Here is a 20,235-nt window from a genome sequence, read left to right on the forward strand (position 1 = left end):
CCATGTACAGAAAATCATTCTGATAAAATATTGATGAGTAGGAGCTGAAACATGACACACTTTCTTCAACTTCTGTCTTCACTTTCTCACCAAAAAGGATGGGCCATCAGCTGATTCGGGTCATGTGACTTTGGAGCAAACCATTGCTGATTTGAAGGGTTTTTTTTTCAGTGGGTAACACAGTTTACACAGATTTCTCAGACACACTCAGAGTGAATTATTTTATCTGGTTTATTCATGTTTTCTGAAAAGGATGTGACGCATGTTTGCAGTGGTATCAAACTGCAGCAATGTAGCGCCAACTACTGGCGAGTAGGACTTATGCAACATAAGATAATTTTGCTTTGAGTATCAGCTGCTGGTATCGACCGTCTTTACAAGTACAGATACCTTGAGATATGGCTGGTTTCCGTCTGATAGGATATCTGGTATTGGAGATGCACGATATATCGGTATCAGCATTGGTATCGGCTTATATGTAGTTTATAAAGTTGTACATGTGGTGTCTTACTTTTTTATTTTCAATAGATTTGCAAACATTTAAAAAAAAAAAAATCATAAATTTTGCAAATCTATGAAATTTCAATAAGATGCCATTTTTAAATTTTGAAATAAAAAATGCATTTAAAAATAAAGCTAAAAAATAGTTAAAAAATTGCAAAAATTAAACAAACATTAAAATGTCAAAATTGTACCAAAACTTCATAAATTTGAAAAAAAAGATAAAATAAAATAAAAAATTTGCCTACTAAAAAAAAAAATCAAGTAATTTAAATTATATTGTATTATAAATTATATTCAAAAATATTTTATATAATTTGCAAAAAAATATCAGGAATAAAAAAAAAGAAATATTTTTTAAATTCCCATTTTTCACAAAATTTGAAAGAAAAATAGAAAAAATAAAAATCAAAAAAGGTGCAAAATTTTCTTAAAAAACTTCCAAAATTTCTAATTAAAAAATAAATGACGCTTTTTTCAGACCGATACCAGCATGAGTAATCCTTCTTTTTGTTACATCAAATTTCAGTTAACAGTGACGGTAATTTCTGACACCGGCCGATATTTACTCATTAGCTGCTGCTATTTTCAGAGCATCTTGAACAAGTTTTCAAGACCCAAATAATCTTGTTTTCTCCAACTCTGTAAACACCAAAACTCCCTAAGAAGAGTGGACTCTCTTCTTTTATGTCTCTCTTCCTGTTTTTGATCCAAAAACAGACAAACGTACTTATTTTGATCGCGTTTCTCTCGGGCGCTCCATCCTTTGATCCTCTCCATGGTCGTCTTTTCTCACGTTTGTGCCGCTCTTTCTCTCTGAACTACCTCCACGCATCATCTCAGATTGTTTTTGTTATTTTTTTTTTTTACCAATATTGATATCGGTGAATATGGTTTGTGGTCGTCGTAAAGTTAACTGATAATGTGGTGTTGACACAGTGAGTTTTATTTTGAAAGTCCCTGGGCGTATTAATGTGGTTTCAGTTCCTGACTTCCTGTCCAGCCTGATCTGCTCTGTGCGAACAGATGTTTTGTTTTTTTAACTTTTTGATAACATCATTCACATCACAACCCGTTCACTATACACCACCCCTGATATCCTCAGTGTAGGTTAAGTGTGTGTGTGTGTGTGTGTGTGTGTGTGTGTGTTCTTCGTGGTCATCTCCTCCTGACAGCTGACTCCATCCTACCTGCTCCGGCAGAGGACAGGTGAAGGTGTTTACAGCGACGCTCTCAGGTCTGCCTTTCTCTTAAATCACAGTGATCACATTTTCTGTCTGCATGTAAACACAGCTCTCTCCTCCTCTCTCTCTCTCTCTCTCACACACACACACACACACACACACACACACACACACACACACACACACACACACACACTCTCTCTCCGTCAGTGTGTTTCTGCCCGCTGAGAGTGTTGCAGGAAAAGGAATGTAGCTCCGCTCTGTTTACCTCTTCCTCCTCTTCTCCCTCTCTGTCTCCTCCTCCTTCCTCTCCGTCTCTCTCCGTCTCTCTGTGAGCGTGCTCAGTCATTCAGCGCCGTGCACCGCTGCTGCTGCTGCTCTGAGCGCCGGTGGGAAGCCTGTGATTGGGGGAACAAGCGCTGGAGCTGAAGCCGGCGTCCTCAGAGAGAAACTGGATCCAGGAGAGCAGGACGCTGTAGATTTTATCTCACTCCGTCGATTGCGGATGGATTTCTGTGGGATGTAAACTTTGGAGGGATACGCCGCGCGTGAAGGAGGATTCAGGGGCTGCTGGGTGTCTCTGGACTCTGCGGCTCTCTGTCTGATGTGGATCTGCGTCTGAGAGGTCGGACATCCTCGGAGCGCGAGCCGGATCCTCACCATGGACGGTGGAGACGTGTGATTTAGGAGGCGGGAACCACAGCTCAGCGAGGACACCCGATCTACCTGGTTACACCTGGGACAATGAGTGGCTCAGTCGGGGATTAGAGGTGTGATGTCAGACCTCACCTGGGGCGGTCGTCTGAGACTCTGCTGAGTAGTCCTGGCTTAGTCAGGAGGGGGGTCGGCTTCATTTCCAGGTGTGTGAAACCACAACAGACCTGACTCACCTGACATCACCTGACATCACCCCACCCCCTCCTCAGTTTCTCACCTCATCTTCTTCCTCCTTTTCTTCTCGCCACCGCTCTCCTCCTCCCCATGGAGCCACTGGAGAGTGGAGAGGAGAGACGCTGATTAATGTGACTCCCAGCAGCCCCGGGTCTGACTCCCCGCCACTAGAAATAGAAAGCAGAGAAGCCGCGGCGCCGCTTGTGAATCTTCATCACGTGGAGAGAAAAACGAGGAACCATGTGGAACCAGACTGGATACTGCAACCACATCCCCCACGCTGGGTTTCCTTTCTACCATGCTCCCTGCAGGTACGCCACCGCCACCCTAGTCAGTGAGGTCACCTCTGGGTCGTTGGCGCTCAGTCTGACCCGCTCTCTGATTTCTGCACGTCTGAAAACTGTTAATGTGAGAGCTGTTGATCCAGTCTTTGTGGGGAACACATCCTGCTTCATTGTGAGCTAATCCCAGGTGCTTTGAGTCGTTGAGTCGTTGAGTTGTGGCCCGACTGGTTTTGCAGGATTGAGTGTTTGCCACTTGATTTTAACAAAGTTAAGGAACCGGTTTGTTCAGTGAAGAGTAGCGAAGGAGGATCCAGGTTTGTTGGTCAGTGCCTGAAGAAGAGATCAGGACCTGTTGTTGTGGATTAGACCAGATCAAGGGTCTTCAACCTGTGGCTCTGGAGCCTCATGTGGCCCTTTGACTCCTCTGCAGTGGCTCCTTGTAGTTTTAAAAAATATTACTAAAATAAAGAATAGTTATTTTTCTTACAGAGGGTGTTGATGATTAAAGACACTGATACTAAATAAAATCATGTGTCAACATTTTGTTGATCCAAAATTGTATCTTCACTTCCTTTATAGCTTTCAATTGTTGAGGTTTTTGCAATTTTTTTGAACTTTATGCATTTTTTACAATTTTATTAATTCATTTTCCCAAACAAAGAAAAAATAGAATAATGAATATCTTGCAATTTTATAAACTTTTGCAAATATCAAAACTTTATTTAAGCTGTACAAATTTTTGCAAGTTATTAAGGTTCCATTATTTTTGAAAATTTGCTTATTTTTTTATTTAGCAAATTTTTAAAATTACAGTTTTTAAATCAATTTGCAAATAAAGCCAATTTTGGCAAATTTTTTAAAATTTGGGGATTTTTTACATGTAATATTTTGAGATTTTTGCAAACTTTTGAACTTTTTTAAATTGTTTTAATTTATTTTTTCAAAAATGAGAAAAAATAATATTTTTTCAATATTTTCCAAATTTTGAAATTGTTAAAAAATTTCTATTTTACAAATTTTTGAAAATAATTTAAATTTAATTTTTTGGAAAAAATTGGCATCTATTTTTGGGGGGGGATATAAAGCAAGTTTTTTTAAATTTTAAGTTTATTTGGAAATTTAGGAAATTGTAGAGGACTTTGATTCCAAGTTTTTGTTTAATTTTGGGGATGTTTAAATGTATTTTTTTGAGATTTTTGTAATCAAATTTTTGAAATTTTGGCAAATCTAACATTTTTTGAGTTTCTACATTTTTTTTTTTTAAATTATTAAAATTTCATCTTTTTTAAAAAAAGGCTATTTTTTATTTTTATTTTTTATTTTTTTGAAAATTTAGCAAACTTTTTAGATTACAATTTTTAAATTTCTTTGCATATTGAAGAAATTTTTGCAAATTTTTTTAATTTAAATTTTCTGAAATTCATCTTTTGAAAAATTCTGCAAATTTTTCAAATTTCATGTTTTTTGTAATTCTATGAAATTAATGATATTAAAAATTTTCCATTCAAAAAATATATTGGTAAGTTTCTTGAAAATAAAAACTAAGACGCCACATGTACATTCCTTTAACACAAAAAACTTCTGTGTTTTTACTTTAATCCACTTTTCAGTCTTTATTGTGAAGATAAAGCAGATTTTTTGGCTCCTGAACGACTGTAATCCAGGTGAGCTGAGGAAAAATGGCTCCTTTTAAAGTAAAGGCTACAGACCCCTGGTCCAGATTACATAAAACATCCTGGTCCTCCTCTGCTCTGTCCCCGCCTCCAGCTCTGGTGACATCATCACATTTATCACAGGGTTTCAGATGTGACCCAGTCCCAAATGAACACCATCAATCCTAGTCCCCTGAGGGAGCGCAGACCCCGGCCCACGCCTGGGTTTCTGTCGGATGCTGTAATAGTCTCTAACCTCTAAAGACTGCTGGAGCTGAACCACCAGAATACTGATCCACCACCAGTTTTTATCAGACCCCCGCGAGGCTGAGCGTAATGAAGACACTGAAAGCATGATGAATTACCAACATGTAGCGTGCTTACTGCGCTGCAGGCGTGTGATGCTGATTTCTCCTTTTGGGGCCTTTTCTCTGAAGCAGGATGAGCGGGGGGGTCTGCACCCGGGGGGGGCGGGTTTATCTGCTGAGTGAGTCATCGCTCAGACCACTGGGCAGGTCAACGACCTGTCAGAGCGAGACAGAGGGAGAGTGGACAGGAATCCACCGCCCGCAGCGCTGAAAGCAGCTCAGGAAGCAGCGAGCCTCGGCTGCTCACTCCCACTCCACGCTCTCATGGTGAAGAGCTCTGACTCACTCCACGAACGCTCCACCTGTAGCCCAGAGATTTCAGGGACTGAAGGCAGCTCTGACATTTAGCTGCATATGAAACACAAAGTTTGACTGGTGTAATATCCAGCAGAAACAGACGCTGCAGGAGGTGAACTTCTCACTGAGAGGTAGATTTCTCCTCGTTTACAGACACAGTTTGATGAGAGATGTATCTACACATCTCAGTGATGTATGTTCGAGTATCCATAGCTGAAGTCTGAAGAGTTAAACACTCTGACCTGCGTCAACCAAGTGTTAAACTCCTTTGCTTTTTAAGTCTGTTTTGACCTGAAAACATTTTGAGCCCAAAAACTTTCTGATCCTGTTTTCTGGATTATTTCTCTGCTCTGTTTCCTCATGAACATCTCAGAGTGTTTAAATATAAAACCACCTCCTCTAACAGTGAAACTCTGAGTCTAACGATGGCCTGTGATAAAGTTGATCTACTTTCTGCAGATCTGTGCTGGTATAAAATATTTAACACCTCTGAATGTGTAGCTGTGCTCTGTAGGTGTTGAATTGACTCTGCTGACTTTGCTGTGAATATCTCGCACAGATTCAGCCAGCTTCGCTACTAAACTGGAGTCCTGTGCAGTGGTGTGAATAAGAGGGGGGCGCAGGGGGGCAGTGCCGTCCCCCCGATGGCCCAATTGTTGTAAAGCACGTGTTGAAGTGCCCTCTTGAGTCAAAACACGCACTAGGATGTGCCTTTAGGGGTCGAATTGTGTGCTAGAGTGTCCGTTTAGAAGCCAAAACATGTGCCAAAGGGCCAAAAGTGCCCTCTGGAGTCACAGTGAGTCACAGCGTGTGATAGAGTGTCCTTTAAGGAGCCAAATCGCATGTCAAGTGTTCCTCTTGGGTTCCAAAAGTGCCTTCTTGTGTCAAAACATGCACTAGGGTGTTCTAATAGGGGCCAAACTGCACACTAAAGTGTCTTTTGGGAGCCAAAACAAGTATTAGTGTCATTTGAGGAGCCAAAATGCTCACCAAAGTCTCCTCTTTTGAACCAAAGCGAATGCCAGAGTGCCCTCTTGGCTTAAAGCACATGCTAGGGTGTCCTTTAAGGTGCCAAAACTGGTGCCAAAGAGCCCTTTAGAGTGCCAAGATCATTACATGCACTGGGATGTTCTTTTCGGGGTCAAATTTCCCACCACAGGGTCTTTCATGAGCCAAAACAAGTACTAGAGTGCCATTTTAGGCACTAAAACACAAGCCCCAGTGCCTTTCAGAAGAACTAACCAGATTTGGTTGAAGTGTCTTTTATGAAGCCGAAATGAACACCAAAATACTCTCTTGAGTCGCTGCACGTGCTAAATTGTCATTACGGAGCCAAACCCCTTGTCAAAGTGCCTTTCTGGGTGCCAAAAGTGCCCCCTTAAGTCAAAACATGCACTAGGGTGTTCAAAACAAGTGCTAGAGAGCCATTTTTGGAGCCTAAACGCCTGCCAAAGTACCCTCTATAGAACCAATACACATGTTAAAAGTGTCTTTTGTCGTACGAACCAAGTCGTGCGCTGAACTGCCCTCTGAATTCAGAAAAATGTGCTAGAGTGTCTTTGGGAGCCAAATCATGCGTCAAAGTGCCTGCTTGGGTAGTGAAAGTGCCCCCCTGAGTCAAACACATGCTAGGATGTTCTGTTAGGGGCCAAATTACGCACTGAAGTGTCTTTTTGAAGCAAAAAGAAGTATGAAAGTGTCATTTCAGGAGCCAAAACGTGGCCAAAGTGCCCTCTTTGGAACCAAAACACATGCTTGATTTTCTTGAAGAAGCATGAACCAAGTCACTCAAGCTCCCTCTTTACTCAGAAAATGTGCAGGAGTGTCCTTCAGGAGCAAAGTTGTGTGTCAAAGTGCCTCTTTGGGTGCTAAAAGTGCCCTCTTGAGTCACAGCTTGTATTAGAGTGTCCTTTGTGCATGCATAATGTGCGCTAAAGTTCCCTTTTTGAAACCAAAACACATGCTAGGGTGCCTTTGAGAAATGCAAACAGAGTTGAACGTGGGGGAGTCCCTGGGAGAGCCAAATTTAACACTAAAGTACCCTCTTGAGTCAAATTTTGTCCTGGAGTTTTGTCCTTTGCAGAGCCAAAACGTGCGCTTAAAGTGCTCCTTTTGGTGCCAAAAGTTCCATTTTGAGTAAAAAACATGTGCTAGGGTGTTCTTTAAGGGCCAAATTGCACCATAAAGTGTCTTTTGGTTTCAAAAACAAGTACGAGGGTGTCATTTGAAGAGCCGAAACGAGTGCTAAAGTGTCCTCTCTGAAACCAAAACACCAAGTTGTTTGCTAAAGTGCCCTTTAATTGAAAAAATGTGCTGAAGTGTCTTTTGGGAGCCAAACTGTTTGTCAGTGTGTCTACTTGGGCGCTAAAGTCAGTCAAAACATGTGCTAGAGTGTCCTCTTTAAAAGCCAAAACTTGTGCCCAAGTGCCCTTTTGAGTCACTACGTATATTAGTGTCCTTAGAGGAGCCAAAATTTGCACTAAAGTGCCTCTTTTGGTGCTAAAAGTGCCTTCTTGAGTTATAACACACACTAGGTTGATCTTTTTGGGGCCAAATAACACGCTTAAGTCTCTGTTGGGAGCAAAAACAAGTATAAGAATTTCATTTGATGAGCCAGAACGTGCGCTAAAGTGCCCTCTTTGGAACCAAAACACATGCAAGGTTGTCTTCAGGAAGCATAAAACAACTTCTTGATCCAGAAAATGTGCTAGTGTCTTTTAGGAGCAAAACCATGTAACTAAGTGTCTTCCTGGGTGCTAAAAGTTCCCTCTTGAGTGAAAACATGCGCTAGGGTGGCCCTTTAGAGGCCAAACTGCAAACTAAAGTGTCTTTTGGGAGCCAAAACAGGTACTATAGAGCCATTTGAAGAGCTAAAATGCCTGCCAAAGTGCCCTGTTTGAACCATCACACGTGTTAAAAGTGTCTCTTATTGCGCGAACCAAGTTGCGCGCTACAGTGCCGTCCTGGGAGCCAGAAAGTAGAGTGTCCTTTTAGGGGCCAATATGTGAGCCAAAGTGCCCTGAAAAACACTGAATTTAGCGCCTTCCTTTTGGGTTCAGAATGTGCTGTATGTCTTTTTTTAAAATTTGCCCTTGCTCCTGGAAAAATCTGTGCACCCACTGGTCCAGTGTGGAAGAATCTGGAAAGTCTGATTGATGCAGGAAGTAGCAAACAGTTTGTGCACGGTGAGAGCCGCCCCAGAAACAAAGGGAAGAGACTGATGCTGCTTTGATGAGCTAACGGTTTTTAGGAAGAGTTAATTTAACCTGAGTGTTGTTGTTGTTTACCTCTGAGTGTCTTCATGTCAACACTTTTGTTTTTGTCGCTTGAACTCGGCACAAAGTGTTTGGACTTTGAACCCTCCGTTTTGATTTTGAGTTTTTGAGGGAGTCTCTCTGCACATGCTCTTATCTCCACGCTGAGAAAACGTTCAGATTAACACCTACAGCTGGGTGGAAACCGAGGTTTGTCAGAGTCTCAGCTCGGGTGTTTGGGAACATTTTCAACGACTCGTGAAAGAGGAAAAACTGCATCTTGGTGGAGGACTCACTGATAAGGTTTCAATATTGCATTTGTGGCTGTAATAAAAAGATAAAGTGCAGCGAGTGTTTTATTGATGAAGCTGGCGACGCCGTCAGTCTGCAGCTCGTTTCCTCCAAACAGCTTTTAAAGAAGAAAGGCCAAAAACCAAGACGCTCCAGAGGCTGAGTCTGCCGCCGTCTGCTCGGGACACTCTGGTTAATGATTCCCTCACCTGTCAACACACACGCCATTGACTCTGCTCGGCCCCGCCCCCATTCCTCCACCTAATCCCCTGCGTTCACATTCAGATGACGAGGTGTTCAGTCACGGTTTGAGGATGTCCTTAGTCAGACTCTGTTGTTTGCTCCTCTAATCCCGCTTAATCCAGGAGCGTCAGTCAACCGCGGAGGCATGAGGTGAGCGTGAAAGCTTAATGAAGGCCTGTGTTCGTTACAATCGATTGTTTCTCTGCTCTGTGTGTGTGTGTGTGTGTGTGTGTGTGTGTGTGTGTGAGTGTGTGTGTGTGTCTCCATGCAGAGCTGCAGTGTTGATGCTTCATGTCTTCTGGCTGGGCGTGCGTCCTGTGTAATCACAGGTGTTGATAAGACGATTATATTTGATTACAGCGTGAAATACAACGTTTCTTTCCCAGAGGCAGTGTGTAATCAGTGTGTGCTGTTTGGTCATGTTTTCACACACACACTCACACTCACACACACACACACACACACATTCATCAACGACAGCAGGCTGCAGTGACAAAGGTCATGACACAGATTCACTCCAACGCTGGGCCTGCAGAGTTAACCAGACGGCTCAGAGGCCTGTTCACCTGTGTGTGTGTGTGTGTGTGTGTGTGTGTGTGTGTGTGTGTGTGTGTGTGTGTTTGTGTGTGTGTGTGACTGTCAGCCTCAGAGGGATCAGGGATGTAAATGGATTTGTGCTGGTGGCCCTGCAGGGGGTGAATGGAGCAGATTGTCTGTCAGACCGTACACACATTTTCCTGTTCTTCATACTTAGAGAGGACCCTGCAGGACGTCACATGTTGCTCGGCCTCTGACTCTGACCTCTTCACTGCATGTAAAGCAACCAACACTGACTTACTGCCTGGGTACTGTCAGTTTCAAGGTTATAATAGTTTCTGATTTGTCATTTTAGTTTAGTTTTAGTTAGTTTTGATTTTTTTTTCCACTACAGTTTAGTTTTGATTAGTTTTAGAGCGGGCATTCTAGTTTTTATTTAGTTTTGATTTTTGCAACAAGGCTTAGTTTTAGTTTAGTTTTAGTTTTTTCATACCTTATTAACCAGGTGCAGGGTTCAAAAAGGTCAGAGTAAATATTTTTTAATACTGTTTATTTTCCAGTCACATAGAGCTCACTGCTCAGTCAATGCTGATACTGAACTGTTGGCTGCTGCCTTAAACACAAGAAAATAATAAAAACTTAATATAAAAAATATAAACATAAATTATATAAAAATAATGTAAACCTAAATTACATAAAATTAATATAAACTAAAACTATATAAAACAATATAATATGAGCTTAAATCTTTAGAAACTTGGACTCTAAGAAGACAGACAGACTTAAAAACAATTAAAGTCAGACTCACATGCAATTAAACTGTTACAGATGCTCTGATTCATTGCTCCTCTACGTTTGGTCTCAGCACAGAGCACAGCCAGTCAGTGCAGTAAACAAGCACGTCCCAGTATGTCGCTATAATGGTGCCGTACGGCGCTGACAACTGCTGAAAACTGTCGTAAAATTGGTTGGGAAAATGTGTCGGATTAATTTAAATCCTAAAGGCTTTAATATTGTCAGAAACTAAAACTAAAGACATCTAGTCTTTAATTTTAGTTAGTTTCAGTTAGTTTAGTGAACACAAGATACAGTTTTAGTTTACTTATTGTTTTTGTTTTCTATTTTAGTTTTTATTAGTTTGAGTTAACTGCAATGTGTTTTAAATTTGAGTTTTCCTTTTTAGTTTCCTTTTAGTTAACTATTATAACCTTGGTCAGTTGGACTCACAGTTGGGTTTGGCCCAGGGTAAAATCCATGATATTGGATTTTTTGTCACAACGAATAGTAGAGTGTTTTTTGAGGAGACAAAATGTTCACTAAAGAGCCCTCTTTGGGACCAAAACACATGCTAGGGTGTCTTTTAGAAATGTCCTTGGGGTAGCCAAATTTAACACTAAAGTACCCTCTGGAGTCAAAATTTGTGCTAGAGTGCTCTTTGCGGAGCTCAAACGTGCGCTATAAGTGATCTTTGTGGTGACAAAAGTACCCTCCTGAGTAAAAAACATACGCTAGGATGGTCTGTTAGGGGCCAAATTGCAACAAAAAGTGTCTTTTGGGAGGTAAGACACGTATAAGAGTGTTATTAAAGAGCCAAAATGTGCGCTAAAGTGCCTCTTTGGGTGCGAAAAGTGCCCCCTTAAGTCAACAAAATGTGCTAGAGAGTCCTTTTAGAAGCCAAAACTTGTGCCTAAGTTAAGTACTCTTTAATTGAGAAAAATGTGCAAGAGTGTCTTTGAAGAGCCCAGCTGCTCGTCAGTGTGTCTTCTTGGGCGCTAAAAGTGCCCCCTGAGTCAAAACATGCCCCAGGGTGTTCTTTTAGGGGCCTAAGTGTGTGCTAGAGTATCCTTTTAGGCGCTAAATCTTGTGCCCAAGTGCCCTCTTGTGTCACAGCGTGTATTAGAGTGTGCTTTGAGGATTTAAAATGTGCGCTAAAGTGCCCTCTTTGAAACCCCAAAAAATGCTACAGTGTCTTTTAGAAATACAAATCAAATTTGGACTCACCTGGACTCACCGTTGGGTTTGTTTCCCCATGATATTGGATTTTTTTGCCGACATGAGGATGTTTAACAACTCATTTAGAAGCTCTTTATGGTTGGAGAACGTTAAGGCATGGACCAGCTTTGCAGAGGTGGTTGATGTGTGATTCAGATGTGAGCTTGGGGTCCATTTTTACACCGAGATTTGTGACTGATGACTAAAGGGGGATGCTGGTTGCGGATGATGATGGAGTCTGGTGCCATCCTGAATGTCTTTGGTCTTAGAGCTGTTAAGTTGAAGGAAGTTGTGCTCCATCCACGTCTTTATCTCCTCAAACAGGTGGTGAGTTTAGACCAAGGGTGTTCAACCTGTGGCCCTGGAGCCTCATGCGGCTCTTTGACTCCTTTGCAGCGGCTCCTTGGAGCTTTAAAGCTCCCATCTCCTGCTCCTTTCCTGCAGTTTAATCTGGATCATTGATGTCTTCATGAAATGGTAGTAACATGTTTTGGTCCAAAAAGCCAATAAATCAAGCACAGCAGCATTGTTTCCAGGCTCTCATAGCCCCTCTGTTCAGAACGCTCTGATTTAGTGGGCGTGGCCTTCATATGTAAATGAGCCACCGCTGATACCGCCCCGCTCTTCCACGTCACTGAGAGCGGCGCCACGAGCTCCGAGTGCACAATGTTTAGAAAACAGAGAAGCTCGTTTACCGTAACATTACAGGCTAAAACAACAGGCTAACTGCAGCTAAAGTTAGCATCCTGAAGCTAACACAGAGACAGGGGGGACACTGAGGAAAAGCTCTTCCATCTGCTCCACAGCACACAGCATTTAAAATACTCACATTTCCAGGGTCCCAGGTTTGTTGGAGGATGGTTGGTAATGCGCCTGGATTCAGGACCAGTCTATTGGCTAGCCCTCTGTTGGACTGTCCAAAGTTGGAAAAGCAGTCGGCCGTGAAGTGACTAGCACACACATGCTCAGTTTTACTGAGTGTAGCTGGAACATTTCCTGATAAATGAACTCTAGACACTTAGTCTGTCTTCTTCTGAGATGGGAAGCTTGAGCATGGAGCTATGTGGCTGTTTACAGACAAAAACAGAGCAGTGATGGCTCTGCAGCAAATCCCCAAAATCCAAACAGCTGGTTTTAGGTCAGGATTTTACATTCACGAGCTCTACTAAGAACAGGTTTGGTCATTAAATATCACATTTTGTGGGCTGGGAGGAAAGACAAAGACCCACAAATTTCACTAAAAGGCTTAATAAAGTGATTTTTGCACAATATGGGACCTTTAGAGAACAAAAAAAAAATGCAAATTTCAAAAAGTTTAAATTTCTTGAAAAATGTTCATCTTTTTTGAAATTTCATTAATTTTTTTTGATTTTTAAAAAAATATGTGCTAATTTATCAAAAATAAAAAAAGTAAGACTTCACCTTTACAATTTTATAAACACAATTACATTTTCCTTGAGATAATTACTCACACATTTTTTACTTTGTAAAGAATTTTTATCCACTTTTTTTATCTTTATTGTGAAGATAAAATAGATTTTGTGTCTCCTGAATGACTTTGATCCAGGTGAACTGAGGCTAAACGGCTCCTATGAAAGTGAAAGTTGCAGACCCCTGGCCAAGATTTGAAAATGTGATCCATATCGCATTGACTCATACTGAAAGTGGCCTGTAGGGGGAGCCTCAAATTACTTGGCTTCACTTTAATGAAGCTGTTATGTTGTCATCTTGGTCTTGGACCCACAGATGGGATATAGACGTGATCTGCACGTCCATCAGACGTCTAATGCTCAGTGGGTATGTTTCAGTTTGTGCTGTGAATGTCCTCGTTTGGCAAGAGAAAAAATTCACTTTGGTCCCCACGAAGATAGAAAAATGAGAATGTACACACACACACACACACACACACTTATACATTGCATCACTGTCTGTAAGTAGACTTTTTATGACATTAACGAAACCTTAAACTCATAATTTCTCCAGTTTAAAACAAGCATCACCTCAACCTCTGTGAAATACTGCGACGGTGAAGTGTGAGGGATTCTCCTGCTAATCTCTGAACGTGGTCTGAATAATCTGTGTGACAAATTAAACTCGTTAGGAACAAAAATCTGTAACAGCCGTGCTTTCCCTGTCATCTTACGTTGGGGTTAGGAGGTAAATCTGCTCGGGAGGATTCCTCGCTGGAATAAAGACGAACATTTTATGTTGGAAATAAGAGTGTGAGGAGAGGGTGAGGGGCAAAAACGCTGAGAGAGGCAGAGATCGTGCCTCCAAGACTTTAAGGAACCCTCTTCAGATTTATGGCACGATAGGTTTACATCACATCTTCATGCTCAGAGGTCTGCAACCTTAACGTTTACATGAGCCATTTTTCCTCAGCTCACATGGATTAAAGTCATTCAGGAGACACAAAATCTACTTTATCTTCACTATAAAGACTAAAAAAGTGGATAAAATTCTAAATATAGTAAAAATCAAGTGACACAATATTTTCTTGTGTTTATAAAATTGAAGATATGATGTCTTTTCAAATTTTTAATATATATGCAAATTATTTTTAAGCTCCATTTAAAAAAAAATAAAATGTCAAAACTATTATAGAAATTAAGCATATATAAATATTAAATAAGTTTTTGAATAAAATGAAACTTAAAAAAGGGCAAAAATTTCAAAAGCTTTAAAACTTCAAAAAGTTGCCATAATTTCATAAATTTGAAAAAAAAGAAAACATTCAAAAATTCAAAATTTGCTTAATTTTCAAAAATCGTAAATACAACCCATATTTTTTCAAAAAATGATACTAAAATAATTTGCAAAAATTTGCAGAAATTAAAAAAAATCCTCAAAATAAGGAATATTTTTTTCCAAATTTGGAAAATGCTAAAAAAAATGAAATTGAAAAAATGAACTTCAAATAAATAGAAAAAATTGCAAAAATCCCCTAATTTTTTTTTTTTTAACAAAAATTTAAAGCTTTTTTTCAAGAGTTGACACATATTTAGTTCAACGAAATGTTAAAACATGAATTGATTTAGTGTCAATATATGTTTTTAGCATTTTCTCTGTAAGAAAAAAAATTAAGTTATTTCAATAATATTTTTTGAAGCTACAAGGAGCCACCGTAATGAGTCAAAGGGCCGCATGAGGCTCCAGAGCCGCAGGTTGAAGACCCTTGTTAATGCAGCTTCTCCGTGTTACAAATCACCGTCCTGTAAATCAGGTGATTCATGGGAGCAGGTGATTCATGGGAGCAGGTATTCTCTGCAGCGCTCTGCAAACCCAGGGAAGCAATTTGAGGAGAGAATAACTGAGCCTGGAGCGCTGTAAACGCTGGCACCATACAGCCGAGAATGAGAGCGTGTGCCAAGTTCACATTACCAAACAGCACTCGCTGAAAATAAGACAATGAAAGTTGGAGTGTGGATTATTTCGGGACACAGAGAGGAAATGGGCCCACGCTTCCTGAACCAGGGAACAGAAATGGAGCAAAACTGCAGAAATGTGTCCAAAAGTTGATGAACCGCCCTGTAAATGCCCGACGATGTGTATGGCTATTGTGTTTTGTTGATTGCAGAGGAAGTGTGCACAGAAAGGAGCCCTGACCGAGCAGTTTATCAGCGCAGTCTGCAGGAGGATCTGTCACTCTCTCCTCCTCCTCCTGAGTGTTGACAAACTGCTGCTGCTGGATGTTTGATGCAACTGACACTTTGACAAAATGAATTCCCCACAAGTCACTCTGAGGGAGGGCGGCCTTCTGTCACAGAGCGCCGGGCTGTCACAGCGGCGCTTTCAGACGGACCGCGGTGCAGAGACACAGACACACAGAGGGAGAGACGAGAGCAGGGCTGTGCTGAAAGGATGAGATCGCTTTAAAGAGTTCTCATCACAGGAAGTCAGACACAACGCTGAGACGCTCTCCTGGTGTCAGATGTGAGCTGCTGAACGATGACGACCCAGTTTCAGGAGGAGGATGATAACTGCCGCTGTGACAGACACATCGACTCATTGACCAATCATGTGCCATCCTTCAGAGTCAGCAGCTGATGTTTCTCTGTCGTAGAGCATCAAGTGATTGTCAGACGAGTTTACTGACTGCTAATTCAGAAAAAATGACGCTCAGTGGTTGAAAGATGTTGATTCATTGTCAAATGTTGAAAGAATTCAGAATAGAAGTTTATTTATAGAGTACATTTCATGTAGCAAAGCTCAATGTGCGTTATATTAAGATTAAAAGGAAAAGAAAAGAAAAAACACAAAAAGGATTATAATATAAATTCAGATTAGGGTCAAAACAGTATCAAAACAAAACAACAACACATAACGACAAATACACAAAGAGAAATTTTCCATATGTTTGAGGGAATATGAACATTTTGAGTTTGGCTTTGAGACTCTTGTGATTAGGGATAGATCAATTATCTATTATATTCAGTAATTTGAAGCATATCGGCATCTGCCTTTTTGTGGACGGTAATTAATTAAACTTCAGTCTGTGGTATTTTGGCTCCTCTCTGTCTGTAGCATCGTCCCGCCCACAGCACCATCTGATTGGTTACAAGCAGAGACATTTTTTCGAGAACTTGACTTCTGAACCTGGGAACTGTTTGATAAAAATATGCTTAAAGGCTTTAAACAAAGTTCAGTGTTGGAGTTTGTATCATCCCAAATTTTGACGCCAATATTTTCACTTTTACAGTAAATGGATATCGGCCCCACTGATACTGATTATCAGTATCGGTATCAGCCCTGAAAATACCACATCAGTCCGTCTCTACTTGTGCTGGATCTCAGGTCAGGTAGTTTTTTCCGGACAGAAGGGCCACAGTACCCAAAGACCCCCTCTGTGGACTTTGGTTGGATTTTTGGGATAACTAGATTACCTGAGAGCCTTGGTAGGGCTGCAGAAAGTGAGAAAATCAGAAATATACTGAGAGCGAAACCACTCTGGCTGCTGAGTGTTAAATGAGTTGGAGTTGTTTGATCGATTGTAGAGTGGCCTGGCATCCAGGGTGGTGGTGAATGCATGTGCTAACTTTTCTGTGTCTGTTTGGGAGAAGACAGATATAAGTTTTGATCCTAAAGGCTATGGTCTACGATCTGAAACCAAGTTTGACACATTTGAAAAACGCAGCCTCACTCACCCCTCTCCTCCGTGTTCCAAGATCCCGCCCTCCAGCTCGTATCGCCCTTCTTCACCTCCTAACAACACGCCCCCTCTGACAGAGCAAGAAGTGACCAGCAGAAAATGTAACAAACAGACAGTCATCCTCCTTGTAACACACAGTGGGAGCTTTTTCAATTGGACCGGAGCAACAAAACCATGAATTAGCCGGAGAAGCTAATCAGCTGATCAGAGCAGAGCCGACTGTGGGCGGGGCTTTACCTTTCTCGGCGTGTCTTCACCAGCTCAGTTTGCAATGCTAAAGATGTGTGGCTAACTTATGCTAACATCTATTGACAGAGCCGACCCGTTCCGACCAGCAGCGTTCAGTCATTAGCCAGTACAGGCTCAGACTAACCAGAGTTATTCAGCTGACATCTCCCACTGTGGGAAACAAAGTCATTACCTGTTCAGCAGAAACTCAGCTGTCTCTGCGTCAGTCTTCAGTCCCAAATCCCTCTGCAGCTTTTCCCACCGCTCGTACGTTTCTCCAATATTCAGTCTCTCTCTGCACCTGTATCGCTCATAATTCTTCTTGCTTCAGCCTTTCCCTTGAAACTTTTTCGTTTTCTTCCCTTCCCTGTGGAGGGTAACAGTAACAGCTTCCTGGTTTGGGTCTTCTCTGGCTCCATGACGCTTCGGTAGCTGAGCAGCTAGCTGACGTGAGAGAGGTAGTGGGGAAGGACGAGGTGGGACCATGGGCATGACGGTGCAAAATGAGGGAGACAGGGGATTGGATGGACTCACGGATGAATCCTTGGATTGGTCAACTAGTGTGCAGCTTTGCAGCGGATACACTGAATGGATTTTTTTCGTTCTTTTTGGTCTTTATATTGTGTAGATTGGACCATAGGACCATAACAGCCCTAAAAACGGTGTTGTTAAGATGTAAAAAGCTTCTAAATTGTAGACCATAGCTTTAAATGCTAAAAAGCTCTTCTGATATTGTTGGAGATATGATTTCAAAGGAAAGGTCTGGGCCTTAAAATAACTCCAGATTTCTGACCACGCTCACTGATTTCATGGACTCTGATGTGAGGTGTGTGTGGACCATAGCCTGAATATAGAGTGGACAGCGTGGCTCCTCCATTTACCATTGTACGGTTTTGAAGCCAAATTCCCCGTCACAGGCGCAGCCAGAGTCTGTGCAGTAGAGACTGAGGGATTCTAATTATTTCTTGACTCTACCTCCTGACATATTTTACAATCCCCGAAAAAAATACACGAGAACGTCAGCTGACAATCATCGTTAAACGTTACGTAAAGCCTCGTTTTTAACCTGGTATAACTAATGAAATGAAACTTTTTATAAAAAAAGAGGACTTGAATACAAGACAGCCAAATGATATCTTCAAATCACCACAACAATCAGACGTGAGAAACATTTCTACCAGGTGGATTAATTTTTTAAAGTTTGACCACAGCCCATCTGGAATGACTGGGGAGATGGATTTTTTGACTTATACAGCAGCCAGCCACCAGGGGGAGCAGTTTTTGTGGTGACCTCACTTCGAGCCAAGGAAGATGATGTCCAATTTTTTAACAGTCTATGCTGTAGATGTGTTGTCGCTGAGGTTTTGGACCAAAGATGAGAGATTCAGTCTTCAGTTTCTGAACATCCAGGTCATCATATAGTTTATATATAGTATGTAAAAATTAAAATGCAACGGGCCGAGGATGGATCCTTGAGGAACCCCAGAGAGGACCTTTATTTGGACACACTTTGGCTACAATACGGACGACGTCCACCAAAAAGAAGTGAAGTCTCTTTTCTCACGATTGCGCTGCTCATTCTCTCTGAGCTACATCTACACATCATCCCAGATTGTTGTTTTTTTTTCAACCAACATCGATATTGGTAAATATCTGTATCGGCCATATTTTTCATATAGGTGCATCCCTTGTTATGTGAGATGTTCATTGTTCATTTCAGTAACTTGTTTGAAAATCAAAAATTTCTTGACTGTGCATGAACCAAAATTGAGGTAGGAGGTTCAGCTAATCCTGGTCCTGGTTTTTGCTGTAGTCCCCCAGCCCTGCTTTGTACAGAATGAGGAGCCATGTGTGGTATTTTCCCCCTGTAGTTTGTTTCCCTGTAGCCAGATTAACTCAGATTATGTGAAGAATACTCAGTTTGGCTGGATGGTGAATTAGTATGACGACCGACCTCTGGAGCTCATTTCACATTCTCAGGTCGGACGCCGTCTCCAAATGTCACCCTGCTTATGATTCCTCGTACGTGCACGTCTCAGAGCGCTTCATCCATGAGGAGGAAATGTGAGGATTACAGGGAGGTAACTGAAGGTGTAGTAGCTCCTGTGGTTACCTGTGCAGGTGAGAGCAGGAGGAGGTTCAACCACGTCCTCAGAGGAAGAGGATCATTACAATAACACCTGAGACCTTTGTTAGAGCCGGACTGCTCTGCATGGACGGACAGACCGTCGCCTGGAGCAGCTGCTGACTCCTCCTCCTCCTCCTCCTCCTCCTCCTCCTCCTCCTCTGGGGCTGTCTGGCTGCGTGTGAGGAGCAGAGATGCTGAGCACTTGTTGAGGAAGTGTTGATCTGTGATTGGACATCGATGCTCCTCGTCCTCCATCTGTCCGTCTCTGAAACCCTCTGAGGTCTCACACTCCTCCCCGGCCGGCCTGGTCCATGTGGGCTGCGTGGCTCTAATCCCTGCCTAATCTGAGACGGCTTTGTGTGCAGTCAGAGTCCACTGTACATGCATGAAGAGGCTGTGCAGGACGCTTGTTTCCAGTCCTCAGTCAGCGGTTTTTGTTATTTCTGCAGTTTTTAGACAGATTTAAAAAAAAATCTTCTTTTTTAAAGTTTTTATTCTGAAATTTTCACCTTTAATAGACTGGACAGAGACATTACAGAGGGACAGGCCAACCGGTGCCTTGCAATCTTGTTTTTTTGTTGTTCTGCAGATAGTACTGCACCTATCACAATGCTGCTTGCACCAGAGATCCAGCAGATTGTCTCAGATACTCTTATAAATTTGCAGCCCACTAGTGAAATTCATCCACTTTCAGTTTTTTAAAGTTAAGCTGTGTATTTTGCTTTTTTGGGTCTTAATTTTGTCCCTCTTGTGTCCCTGTAGTATCTCTACATGATTTACTGCTCAAAAAAGTATCTCGCTTCTGTCTCTTTAAGGCTCCCAGCTCCACAAATCCCCTGCCTTTTGATTGGCCAGCCTTCTGGAGGCCTGTTGGGGGCGGGGCTACAGGCAGACGTTAGTGTTTGAGGGCCGAGGTCGTTATGTGATGACCTCATCATTCCTGCAAGTTTTCATGCTTTCTGCAACATGAGGTTTAACAATCTGCACACGTTAAGTCTGAACATCAAGAAATGTTACTATAGATCCAGGGTCTTCAACCTGTGGCTCTGGAGCCTCCTGTGGCCCTTTGACTCCTCTGCAGTGGCTCCTTGTAGCTTTAAAAAATATTAGTGGAATAAAGAATTTTTATTTTTCTTACAGAGGGTATTGATGATTAAAGAAACTGACACTAAATAAAATCATGTATTAAGATTTTGTATAATTAAATATGTGTCACATCTTGCAACAAAGCTTTCA

The 20,235-nt window shown here is 41.7% G+C and overlaps 1 protein-coding gene across 8 annotated transcripts in view; it reads left to right on the top strand.

The window, feature by feature from the left end:
- The window catches only part of LOC141796085 (pleckstrin homology domain-containing family A member 7-like), a 200,321-nt gene that overhangs the window by 57,284 nt on the left and 122,802 nt on the right, over positions 1 to 20,235 (top strand). Inside the window, exon 1 of one of the 8 annotated variants that reach the window (XM_074676990.1) lies at positions 1,908 to 2,887. The exons of the other annotated variants lie outside the window; for them this stretch is intronic. Within the exon in view, the coding sequence (XP_074533091.1) occupies positions 2,817 to 2,887 (71 nt within the window). The 5' untranslated portion in view covers positions 1,908 to 2,816. Of the gene's footprint in view, positions 1 to 1,907; positions 2,888 to 20,235 lie in introns of those variants that run through there. 8 annotated transcript variants of the gene reach the window in all.

This window comes from Halichoeres trimaculatus, unplaced genomic scaffold (genome assembly GCF_033239565.1).
Source record: "Halichoeres trimaculatus isolate MK-OKI-2021-1 unplaced genomic scaffold, fHalTri1.1 fHalTri1_scaffold_10, whole genome shotgun sequence".
Classification (NCBI taxonomy): domain Eukaryota; kingdom Metazoa; phylum Chordata; class Actinopteri; order Labriformes; family Labridae; genus Halichoeres; species Halichoeres trimaculatus.